We start from the raw sequence: 12,635 nt of genomic DNA, 5'->3' as shown, positions 1-12,635 counted from the left end.
TTTCTGGTGTTTGAAGTGCTGGTTCAGCACCAGCCTTACATTGACTAGCACTCTACAGTTTCCATCCAGTTATCGTGCTAGAGGCTCAAGGCAGGCAAGTTTTATGATCCCTCTTTTCAGATGAGGAGCTGAGGTTGGGGTGGGCTTCAGCCCGGGAAAACAGTGGTCTTCCATTTGTCGTTGATGTTCGTGGTGTTTGTTGCACTTTTCAGAACCAAGAGCCGCTGAGAGAGGAAGACTCTGATTTCATCCTGACCGAGGGCGACCTCACCTTGACCTACGGGGACAGCACAGTGACTGCGAACGGCTCCTCAGGCTCCCACACGGCCCCCACGAGCGTCGAGGTCAGTCGGAGAACGAAGGGCAGCTCCGAGGAGGTGCTGGAACGAGACCTGGGAATGGGAGACCAGAAGGTTTCCAGCCGGGGCACCCGCCTGGTGTTTCCCCTGGAGGATAACGCATGACTCCCCGCCCCGAGCCCTGAGTGACGGGGTAGGCCCACTGGCGGGGTGAGGATGGCTGCGAGCTTGAGGTGGGGCCTTGACTGAATGGAACTAACACTTCTATTTTACTGGGGTCTGAAGATATCTTCACATTTAAAATTTAACCCAAGACGCAGCTGGTGGGGCTGAAGTGTCTCTAAATCAAGACAGATGCAGACCTATTCCCACTTTTTTCACATAGTAGTGCGCTGTTCAGAGTTAAACAAACAAACAAACTAATAGCATGCTTTAATGCTCTCTTCATTCATTCACCTGCAGATCTGAACAAGGTGTGGCAGGTTGACGAACTCCTGGGGGTTCTTCCCAGGAGAGGCTTCATATCCAGACACAGCGATGCAGGTCTATCTGGTTGTAGGAATAGCAAGGGGGGAACAGGCTAGAAAAAGACCGTGAAGGAAGGCAATTGAGATTGGACCTCCAAGGATTGTGAGAGGCTGGTGTTAAACGGGACAGAAAACATGAAAAAGCAATTTGAGTGGAGGCTCCAGCAGCTAGGCTGCGTGACTGCACCCTCCCATCAGGAATTCCTGCCCTTTTTGGCTACCTGTGTTTCCTCTAGACTGAAGATTGGAAAATCTGTCCATGAACATTTCAACATGGGGGAACGAATTCCAATTCCTTCTCTGGAAATCTCCATGAAGAAGAAGTTACTGAAATGTTTGAAACCAAAGGCAAAATAGTGTTATACTGTTGTTTTTAATTAATCTGAGGACAGGAGAAACTGTTTAGAAACTGATGGTGATATCACTGCAAAAATCAGTCAGTTCTTGAAGGCTCCCATATGAGCTGACTGCCTGAAAAATGCTTAATAGGACTGGATTCTATTGTGGGTTTAGAAATAACACCACAGTTTGTGGGGTGCAATTTTGTCTAGGGAAGAGAAGGCAGTAAGAAGCCTAAGAGGGAACAGGCTAGTATTCAGAGGGAAGAAATCTCACTGCAAACAAAACTAACTGCAAAGAAAGTACAAGATAGTATTCTAATGACTGAGTAGAATTCCAAACTTTGAGCTAATAAATACTTGAGATTTCAGTGGCCACATGGGGAATCAGAGGCAAGTCAATGAAAAGTTCAGCATTATTCAACTTGATGGAAGGTTTTGTCTACTATAGACAGACTAGGAATCCAGATGTCTTGACATTGAATGCCATGTAGAGAAGGGCCATTTTCTTGGTATCTGGGGAGCCTTGCACCAGCTTCATGTGTAAGTGTGGTTTCAAATTTAGGTTTTTAGTTTGGTTTCTTTGTGGATGAGCCGCTCCACCTGCCCGCACCTGCAGTAGGTGAAATACTGAGAGAACTCTTGGAAACCAAGTTTGAGATTCTCCCTGTGTCTCTATGCTTCAGTGCTAGTATATTTGAAAACCCAGTTTCTAAAAAATGCTTTCATAAAATGTGGCCATTTTTCTTATTATGGCAGACAAAATAGCGGCCCAGTTCAGTCTAGGACACCCATAATGAAGTCAGTCATTGAATCTTCTTGACTCGCATTTTTAATGGTTAATCTTTAAATAAGACATTGCTGGATACTTTGTTTTTGAATTGATAATTTGTGCAAACCAGGAAAATTTTATTATTAGGTTGAGCCATATGAAATTGCTGACATTCAACCATTTAAAAAAAATAGATATGGCAATTTCATATGGTTCAATATAATATAATTGAATCATTTTTATTCCCCTCTTTCCTTCGTATCTACACTAAAGTCCATTTTGATTTTATGGTCATCCATGGGCTTTGTCCTCTTCACTGCAAACATTTTATTCTAACCTACTTAAGTATAAGTAAATGGAGATTTGCTAAGACCAAAAGTGAGCTAGGTTTGTAGTTACGTGGTTGGATTTTTTATTCAGTGGATCAGAGTAAGTCACTGACCTGTGGTCCTAATTTTTGTTTGCAAGATGTGGAGATGAATCCTGACCTTACCAGGGGTCATGGGAAGTGAGTCCGCTCATCAACATGCTTCCACCTCTCAGAAGCATCATGCCTGTGCTGAGTGGCAAAAAAGCAGGGTGCCACGAAGGCCTGAAACCACCTCACTCAAGGCTGAGTATCTGTTGCCAGTCTGGCAGAAATCAGATCGAAACTGCTAAGTAATGGTGCATCCAGCTAAAGAAAGTTCCCCTGAGAGAGTAATCCCAAGTCATCTTATAAACATGTTTGTTCTGGGTTGTGGGGATGACAGTTCAGTAGTCGAATGCTCTGGAGCACAGGTTCTCAACCCTGGCTGCACATTAGGATTACCTGGCCAGTTTTTAAAAATATTGATGCCAGGGCCCTACCCTCAGAGATTCAGATACAGTAGGTTTGGGGTGGGCCCTGGCTGCCATGCTTTGTTCTGGATCCTCAAGGATTCTAATGCACAGCTAGGGTTGAGAGCCTCTAGTCTAGAACTGGCAGTGGACCCTATTTGGAACCTTAAAGAATGGCCTAGCAAAGAACATTTTATTTTAGTTGTTAGTCATGTGGAACAAACAGTTGTTGATCAGTTGATCAGACCGGGCAGCTGTGAGTTTCATGCTAATCTTTGCAGAAGTCAAGAATGTACCTCTTAAAGTACAACCTAAAAGGTCACTTTTGAAAACCTTAGAGCGTGAGAAGGAGAGATGGGCGACTTGAGTGTATGTTTGGCGGGGGGGATTAAAAACCTGTCATCTTTGCCCCCATCTGTGGGAAAAAAGGGGTTTTATCTTAACTGAGCTGCAGACTAATCAAATGGGAAGCTTTCTGAGATGGTATCTTTGCAGTTTAACCTGAGATTATATTAATAGTCCCCATTGCAGTCAAGTGAACTTTCTTTCTCTTCACACTTTGCTTGTCCCCATGCCTGCATCCACGCTGGACTCCTCAGGATAAGGATGGGCCCATTTATTGCCTGAGCAGAGGCCCCATATTAAGTGGAAAGTTGTGATCACTTTGCTGTCACGTGGCGGTGGTGTCGGTGGCAGGTAATTAAGGAGATGCAAACTTTTGTATAGCACCGACACAGGAAAGACAAAAGCGCCTGCAATTCCTTTTCATACTCTTTTTGGGGACTACAAGGAGAACTGAACTAAAGAAGGAAATTTGGAATTTAAAGAAATTTTGTATTTCTTCCTAGGAAACAGGTATAGGAAGGGCATATGTGATTAAATGGCCTCTGACCATCAGGAGTCAGAGTGACCAGATGAAGCATTGATGCCCTGCAGCCCAAAATCACACTGCGACATCAAATGTTTCATCAAGCAAACAGCAAGGAGCTCTTTAGGCCGTGTTCTCTAGACCTGAAAATGTCCTTCATGGTTCTAAATCTCTTTAGAAAACCTGAAAAAATGTTATCTCAGCTATCCGCGAACATTTCAGTCTCGGGCAAAGAAGTAATGGTTCTTTCCAAAACAGAAGTCTGTTTCACGCCCACCCCCCCACCCCCCATCATAGCTCTCCCTTTCTATGTCCAGAGTGGAAGTTAACGTTATCATGTCAGCTATTTAATGTGAACAAAATGATTGCTAAATGTAGAAACACCGCTGATGCGCTCAGGAGAGGTTGCTGGCAGGGCAAACAAGCAACTCATCAAAGGGGAAAATCATCCGCTTGGAAACCTACCTTGGTACCCATTGCGAGTTCTAAGAGGTAGATCAGAAAGCTGATTTTCCCATCTGCTGTAAAATGCAATCTGGACTGAGAGCATCTGGAAAGTCAGCTTTCTGATTCAGTAAGTATATGACTCCTTATTCCACTTCAGAAATGGGACACTTGACAGGTTTGGTGCCTGCTTTTTGATGTTGCTTCTGTAGGTGAATTAGTGTAGGAGCTAGTCTGTCAAATACAGTAGACTGGTATCATTGAATTCTGATCCCTTCTGTTGTTTTTTTTAAGTGAGAATCTGGCTCACCAGTGTCAATTGCTGCGTTCTGATACAGTAAATTGAGGGCATCTAGTGGCCAAGAGTTAGAGTTTAGAAACGACCCACCTGAATGCTGCTTTCACCATGTGGATACCTCAAAAGACCTTCCCTCTTTCTAAAACCTAATAAGAACAATCTACAGAGAAATATTCTGGAAACCAATGCTAGTGTCTAACGAGGAAAAGCAAGTAGGCTCTTTGACAATCCTTTCAAAACGAGACCTAGAAAGAAACCATTTTTTTTCCAGTTCCAAGTTTCATAAGCAGAGTTTTTATAAATTAACAAACCCATCTTGTCAACCAGTGCTAGCAGAAATTGTAAAGAGCAAAACCAAAGTTTTTGATGTCAGGTTTATTTTTGTAAGCAGGGTATAGTCTAACCATGGCCCACATGGCACACACAGGCAGCCAGTTTTCTGCTACATGAGCCTGGGAAAAGATGAGAAGGAAGGGCTGCCTGTTCTGCTGCCCTTTGTAAAGGTGTGTAGCAGACATGAGAGTGCTCGGGAGAGGGAGAGGTTACCTTCTCATCCTGATGGCCACCTTTTCAAATGGGTTCATAGAACTGCCACATGTCATGGTCAGCTCAACTCTTGGCCGGTGGAAAATTATCTGGGCCTGTATGTGTTGGGGGAACTCAGGTGGAAAAGGACTTAGAAACAGCATGAAGAACTACATCTGCTGTTTAAAGCACTTCAAAAAAGTTAAGATCCCAGTGTTACTGGGTGAGTATCTAGCTGCATGGACATTTGGGGGTTGACTTTAGTTGTGATTATTCCAGCTGTGGGCTTTGGAGAAGCAGTGGGATGATTTTCAGTCGTGTGGGTGTTAAGTCTATGGATTTGGAATTTGTCACTGCAATCACTCATTCGAAGTATGACTTCATGGTAGGGTCACCTCCTAGGTTTTTTATTTTTTACATAAAATACATCTGGTACTTCTTACTTAGGAAGTTTTACTATGTCCATTAAAATGATTAAATGTGAAGGCCACCAAGATTCATTTAATAGCTGAAAAGCAGTTTTTTAAATAGAATAGGATGAATTTAATATGGGCTGATGTGACCTTCTGGGGAATTTTTTTTATAGAGAGCTTACATACTGTAATTGGGGAAATTTTTGTCTTTTACTTCCATTCAACAGTAGCAAACTGGTGGCTTTATAAAATTAACATAGGATGTTATATAAACATGTTATATAAAATAATATTAAAGTATGTCTAACTGTGAAAAAGTGAAGACTTGGAGTTATCAGCAACCTTTATGTGCAATAAGAAAAACTGGAGTTAGGCCCCCAAAGTGCTCCCTTTCCCTAGCATTTTACTTAATGTTTGCCTTTGTGTATATGTTTAGATTGATATTATAAAGCTAGCTACATGTTTTCCTGCCCTTTACTGATATTTAACACATTTTTCTCAAAGCTTTTTTTTTTTTTAACAAAACTCAAAATAAAAAGATTAACTGGGTGAGCTCATCTTGTTTTGTATTTTTAAAAGTATTGTCCGTTAGTAGAAGAATGCAGTATGATCCTGTTCTTAGTCTGTTTCTTTCCCTCACAGAGAGGTTCTGTTCTGGGTGGAAGCTGTTCCTCTCCAACTTCATTTAGAACAGAGATTGACAAATTACGGCAGCCCCTGGACCAAATCCAGCCTACTGCTTGTTTTTGTAAATAAAGTTTTATTGGCACACACTCCACTCACTCATTTGCATACTGTCTGTGACTGCTTTCACGCAGAGCTGAGGAGTTGTAACAGCAGTGAACAACTAGCTGCTCATAAAGCCTGAGCTATTTACTATCAGGGTCTTTACAGAAAAGTTTTTTGCTGACCCCTAATTTAGATGCTTGAAAATTTTTAGTTTTAAAATTAGATCTAAAAATCACAGCAACAGATTTTTTTTAGATGTTAAAAATGTGCCTTAGGATTAAAAGAAACACTTTAAACCTGGTCTCTGCCTGTGACTTCTCCCGGCCTGCAATCATCTTTAACAGGCTTTGAGTGTTGGCTAGTTGCTAAGATTCTTGAGCTCGCTATAGTTTCCTTCATAGTCTTTGTGTTCTTTTGTATGTAGACTAGCTTTTCCCTAAACCATGCAATTGAACTACATCATAACAAAGCAAAAACAAATCTTGTCATTAACAGTGACTCCAGAGTCATTTAATAATATAATTTACAAAAACATCAGGTAGAACAACTTAAAAGCAAAAATTTCTTTCAGTTCATTAGGGTTCTCCCACCCCAGGGAGAGAAATTACTTTTTAAAAATCCATTCAAGGGTCGGGGTGAGGGGAGCTATTTGAATTAGAGCTGGATGAGTCAGATTTTAAAAAATACCACCCAGACCTTTTATTTAATATTAAGTAATTTAATCAAGATACACAGGACTGCACTTGACCCTTATTTCACATTGATGTTTTATCCAGACACCTGCTGATGGGAAATGGTACCAAATCACGTCTCTTCTTTGTTCTGAGAACGCCTTGTTGACATGGCTCCAGCAGAGGCAGGGTCAGGCTGGGAACTAAAGCTCTTCCTATTTTATTGCCATAATTATCCACATTGCACTGTCACTTCCTTACTGGAAACTTCATTTCAACCAATGTGTCAGTCATTATTTAACAGCTCATGATATTCCTGCTCCGCAGAATAGCACAGCAGTTGGTACCAAGTCAAGCCCCAGTCTCTGACAGTGTGATAGACTGCCTCCACAGCGTGGCTTCCCCAATGCTGGGACAATGTGCTGAGTGCCCTGGTTCGTGGTGACTGACCTGGAAGGGAAGGAACAAAGGATGTTTGAACTTCAGAACACAGAAATCCACGGAAAGCCTGTTGAACCTTGACGATATAAGGCCTCTTAAATATGAAACCTATAATCTTCCCTACCTAAGCTGCATTATCCAATGCTGTAAACCCATACAGAATCAGAATCTATCATTTCTGCTCGTGACCCAAGAGGTGTTTGGTGAGGATAAAGACGGGGAAAAGATGGGGGCACCTCTCTTAGTGTGACTGTGCTTTCTGCAGCTGCTGCTGTGGGGCGCCTGTTGAGAAGAGAACTTTCTGAGACCTGCTGGGTAGAGTGGGGTAAGGGCTGGGACTGAAGCTGTACCTTTAGGCACCGACCATGTAACCATCCACCTTTCACTTGTGTACTGGTTCATACGTGCGAAATAAATCATGCCAACAACGATCAACTGTTCTGTAAAACTGAGGCTGTATATAAGCAACGAGTCCAGCTTCCTACCTCTGTGGGATCTGGGCTTTTTCCATCTTCCATTAAAACACATTGCTGCATCACTTTATGGGAGCGGCAAAGGGTGAACTGACGATGTTCATGCTAGTTCTGCCACCAGTTTCTGGCTTTCTTGTGATCCTTCCTCTGATCCTGGATATGTGCCAAATTTGACATCATTTTCTAATGTAGTGAAACTTGTTAGAACTACTGATGCAGCAGAGTTTGGGTAAGGAGCACTTTCAAGATGATTAAAAATGTGCAATAAAGATTCACATTAAGCATTAGGCAAGAACTGATTTCATAAGTGCCTTGAGGCCTGTCTCATGACCTTTAGCATTCTGTTAGTACTGGTTATTTACATAAAGAAAGAGCCAGCATGTCAAATTTCAGTTGAATTTAGTTTAATAAAAACCAATTTCCAGACAGGCTGACTGTGGTTCCAGGTAAGGTAGAATAGATGCATTTCTCCTTATTCCTCCCAAAAAGTGTAACTAAAATTCCCAAATATAATATATTTATAAAATGAAGATAAGACTCTGAAGGATAGGGAGAACAAGCTGGACTGACTAGGGACCTTGGGAGTTGAGGAACAACACAGGCGTGAGTTGCCTGGGTTTTCTTTTTGCCTCCTCAGTATCCTAGGATGGATGCTGAAGAATCCAGCAGGCCAGAAATACCAATGGTCATAGACCATAAAAGCCCCATGAAAAGCCTGTTATCTCTAGCCAAAGGGCAGGGAAAGGGTCAGCCTAGAAAGAACCCAAGCACCTCAAAAAAAAAAATCCCCCCTCCTGTCAGCAGAGGCCTAGTGGGAAGCCAGGGCTTCTGGACTACCACCCCCACCTGGCAATAACCAGGTGATGTACCCCTTCTTCTACCAGCACAGTGTCAGTGGAGGCCTGCTAAAATAAATAAATAAAATTCAGAGATTCATAATATATCTTCAAATGTATGCCAAATGTTCAGGATACAATAAAAAAAATCACTTGTCAAACCAAGAACCAGGGAGATTTTGACTTGAATGAGAGAAGACACACCTGACAGATGCCAACACTGAAACAACACAGATACTGAAATTATCCAAGAAGGATTTTAAGCTACCATCATAAAAATACTTCAATTAGCAGTTACACACTTGAAGTGAAAAAAAAAAATTCCTGGCAAAGAAATATAATACAAAAACGAAAGAGGAACCAAATGGAAAATTTAGAACTGTAAAATAAAATAACCAAAATTTTAAAAGCTCGCTGGATGGGCCAAATTGCAGAATACAGATGACAGAGTAAAGAATTAGTGAGTCTGAAAATATAACTATAGAAATTACCCAATCTGAACAAAAGAGAGAAAGTAGAGTGAAAAAAGATGAACAGGGCATCAGGGACCTGTGGTACTACAGTAAATGATCTAGTGTTCATTTTTTTAAAATCAGAGTTCCAGAAAGAGAGGGAAAAGCGACTGAGGCTGAAAAAGTACTTGAAGTAAATACAGCTAAAAATTTCCCACATTTGGCAAAAGACCTACAGATTCAAGAGGTTGGGTGAACCCCAACAAAACCCCAAAGAAATCTACACCAAGATACAGCATAATCAAATTTCGGGAAAGTAAAGACAAAGAAAAAATCTTGAAAGCAACTAGAGAGAAATGATGCATTACTTATGGAAACAATGATTTGAATGTCAGTGGATTTCATATCTGAAACCATGGAGGCCAGAAGGAAGTGGCATGACATTTTTCAAGAGCTGAAAGAAAACTGTCAACTCAGACTTCTATATTCCATGATAATATCCTTCAGGAATGAATGTGAAATAAAGACATTCTCAGATGAAGGAAACTAAGAGAATTTATTGCCAATAGAACTGCTGTAAAAGAACTGCTAAAGAAAGTTCTTCCAGCAGTAAGGAAAGGATAAAAGAAGGAAACTTGAAACATCATGAATGAAGAAAGAACAGAAAGGATAAAATACAAGTAAATTTAATAGACTATTCTCTTGAGTTTAAAAAATTATGTTTGACAGTTGAGGCAAAAATTATAACATTGTATGATGTAGTTCTCAATATACAGAGAGAAAATATTATAAGAGAATTGTAAAGGGCACAGGATAATGGAACCTAAATGGACATAAAGTTTCTACACTTCACTTGAGGTGGTAGTAAAATGTTGAGACCAGTAGGTTGTGATTAGTTACATATGTGTAACCTAAAGAAGCCACTTTTTTGTGCAGCAAAAAAACCATAAACAAAACAAAAAGACAACCAACAGAATGGGAGAAAATATTTGCTAATGATGCAGCCAACAAGGGATTAATTTCCAAAATATACAAACAGCTCATACAGCTCAATATCAAAAAAAACACAACCCAATCAAAAAAGGGGCTGAAGATCTAAATAGACATTTCTCCAAAGAAGACATACAGTGGCCAACAGGCACATGAAAAAATGTTCAACATTGCTAATTATTAGAGAAATGCAAATCAAAACTACAAGGAGGTATCACCTCACTCTGGTCAGAATGGCCATCATCAAAAAGTCTACAAATAATAAATGCTGGAGAGGGTGTGGAGGAAAAGGAACCCTCCTACCCTGTTGGTAGGAATGTAAATTGGTACAGCCACTACGTGGAACAGTAGGGAGGTTCCTTAAAAAACTAAAAATAGAACTACCATAAGACACAGCAATTCCACTACTGGGCATATACCCAGAGAAAACCATAATTCAAAAAGACACATGCACCCCAATGTTCACTGTAGCACTATTTACAATAGCCAGGACATGGAAGCAACCTAAATGTCCATCGACAGAGGAATGCATAAAGAAGATGTGGTACATATATACAATGGAATATTACTCAGCCATAAAAAGGAATGAAATTGGGCCATTTCTAGAGACATGGATGGACCTAGAGACAGTCATACAGAGTGAAGTAAGTCAGAAAGAGAAAGACAAATATTGTATATTAACACATATGTGCAATCTAGAAAAATGGTATAGAAGATCTTATATGCAAAGCAGAAGTAGAGACACAGATGTAGAGAACAAACGCATGGACAGCAAGGGGGGAAAGGGGGGATAGGATGAATTGGGAGATTGGGATTGACATATATACACTACTGATACTATGTATAAAATAGGTAACTAATTAGAACCTACTGTATAGTTCAGGAAACTCTACGCAACGCTCTGTGGTGACCTAAATGAGAAGCAAATCCAAAAAAAGAGGGGATATATGTATACGTATAGCTGATTCACTTTGAGGTACAGTAGAAACTAACACAACATTGTAAAGCAACTATACTCCAATAAAAATTAATTTAAAAAATAGTGTTACATTAAATGAATTAGCTGTTAAAAAAAAAAACAAGTCTACAAATAATAAATGCTGGAGAGGGTGTGGAGAAAAAGGAACCCTCCTACCCTGTTGGTGGGAATGTAAATTGGTACAGCCACTATGGAGAACAGTATGGAGGTTCCTTAGAAAACTAAAAATAGAGTTACCATATGATCCTGCAATCCCACTCCTGGGCATATATCTGGAGAAAATTATAATTCAAAAAGATTCATGCACCCCAATGTTTACTGAAGCACTATTTACAATAGCCAAGACATAGAAGCAACCTAAATGTCCATCAACAGATGAATGGATAAAGAAGATGTGGTATATATATACATATATATATATATATATATATATATATATATATATATATATATATATATATATATATATATACATACATACATGCAATATTGCTCAGCCATAAAAAAGAATGAACTTATGCCATTTGCAGAAACATGGATGGACCTAGAGATTATCATACTAAGTGAAGTAAACCAGACAGAGAAAGACAATTATCATATGATATCACTTATATATGGAATCTAAAAAAAAAAAAATACAAATGAACTTTTTTACAAAACAGAAATAGACCCACAGACATAGAAAACAAACTTACGGTTACCAAAGGGGAAAGGGGTTGGGGAGGAATAAATTAGGAGGTTGGGATTAACATATATATATATATATATATATATATATATATATATGTATGTATCTGAATCACTGTGCTGTACACCTGAAACTAACACAACATTGTAAATCAACTATATTTCAATAAGAAAAGAAGCCAGTAAAACAAGCATACAAAGATATATACTTAAAAACACTGCAAATAAATTAAAATTCTAATAAACATTCAAGTAATGCATAGGAAGGCACAAAAAGGGAAATAGGAACAAAAAATAGAGGGAAGAAACTGAAATCAAGTTTTTAAAATGGCAAGCTTAAGCCCTATAATATCAATAATTAAATATAAACGGTCAAAAAACACAAATACAGTACACAAAAAAGACCAGCAGAATGGTTTTGAAAACATGACCCATCTATATGCTCATATAAAACATATAAAATTCATTTCAGATATGGTATAGGTAGGTTGAAAATAAAAGGATGAAAAAGATAACCATACAAATATTAATCAAAAGAAAGCAAGAGTGGTTATATTAATATCAGATAAAATAGACTTTGGAGCAAAGAAAATTACCAGGGACAATGAAGGACAGTACATAATAGTAAAATGTTCAACCCACCAAGAAGACAATAGCAATCCTAAATGTGTATGTGTATAGCAAACAACAGAACTTAAAATTCCTTTAAGCAAAAACTAAAAGAATAGAAAGGAGAATTAGACATGTCCACATTTAGTTAGAAACTTCAATACCTCTTTCTCAAAAGTTGATAGAATTACTAGACAGAAAATCAACGATAGAGAACTAAACAACACCATCAAACAAACGTTTGAACTGACATTTATACACCATTCCACCTAATAACAGTAGAAACACATTCTTTTTAAGCATGCGTGGAACATTCCCAACATAAACCATATCCTGGTTCATAAAACAAACCTGAACAAATTTAAAGGAATTGAAATAATAATACAGAATGCATTCTCTAACCCTGATAGAATCAAACTAGAAATCTATAACAAAAAGATAGGAGGAAATTCTCCAGACTCTTGG

At 39.2% G+C, this 12,635-nt stretch overlaps 2 protein-coding genes across 6 annotated transcripts in view; one reads left to right on the top strand and one right to left on the bottom strand.

The window, feature by feature from the left end:
* Positions 1–5,852, top strand: part of SLC9A7 (solute carrier family 9 member A7) — a 149,471-nt gene extending 143,619 nt beyond the window's left edge. For 3 of the 4 annotated variants that reach the window (XM_082446470.1, XM_082446468.1, XM_082446467.1), the window contains one exon: positions 213–5,852. In XM_082446470.1, the coding sequence (XP_082302596.1) occupies positions 213–464 (252 nt within the window). In that variant the 3' untranslated portion in view covers positions 465–5,852. The remainder of the gene's footprint in view (positions 1–212) is intronic. The other variant, XM_082446469.1, reaches the window with a different exon arrangement.
* A 128-nt stretch (positions 5,853–5,980) lies between these two features.
* The window catches only part of CHST7 (carbohydrate sulfotransferase 7), an 81,295-nt gene continuing 74,640 nt past the window's right edge, over positions 5,981–12,635 (bottom strand). For both annotated transcript variants that reach the window (XR_014258768.1, XM_082446573.1), the window contains exon 2: positions 5,981–7,153. The gene's annotated coding sequence lies outside the window, so the exon portion shown is untranslated. The remainder of the gene's footprint in view (positions 7,154–12,635) is intronic.

The sequence above is a fragment of the Balaenoptera physalus genome (genome assembly GCF_965194825.1).
Source record: "Balaenoptera physalus genome assembly, chromosome: X".
In the NCBI taxonomy this organism is placed as follows: Eukaryota; Metazoa; Chordata; class Mammalia; order Artiodactyla; family Balaenopteridae; genus Balaenoptera; species Balaenoptera physalus.
The sequence above is the reverse complement of the archived record's forward strand: the minus strand, read 5'-3'. Positions and strand labels throughout refer to the sequence as shown.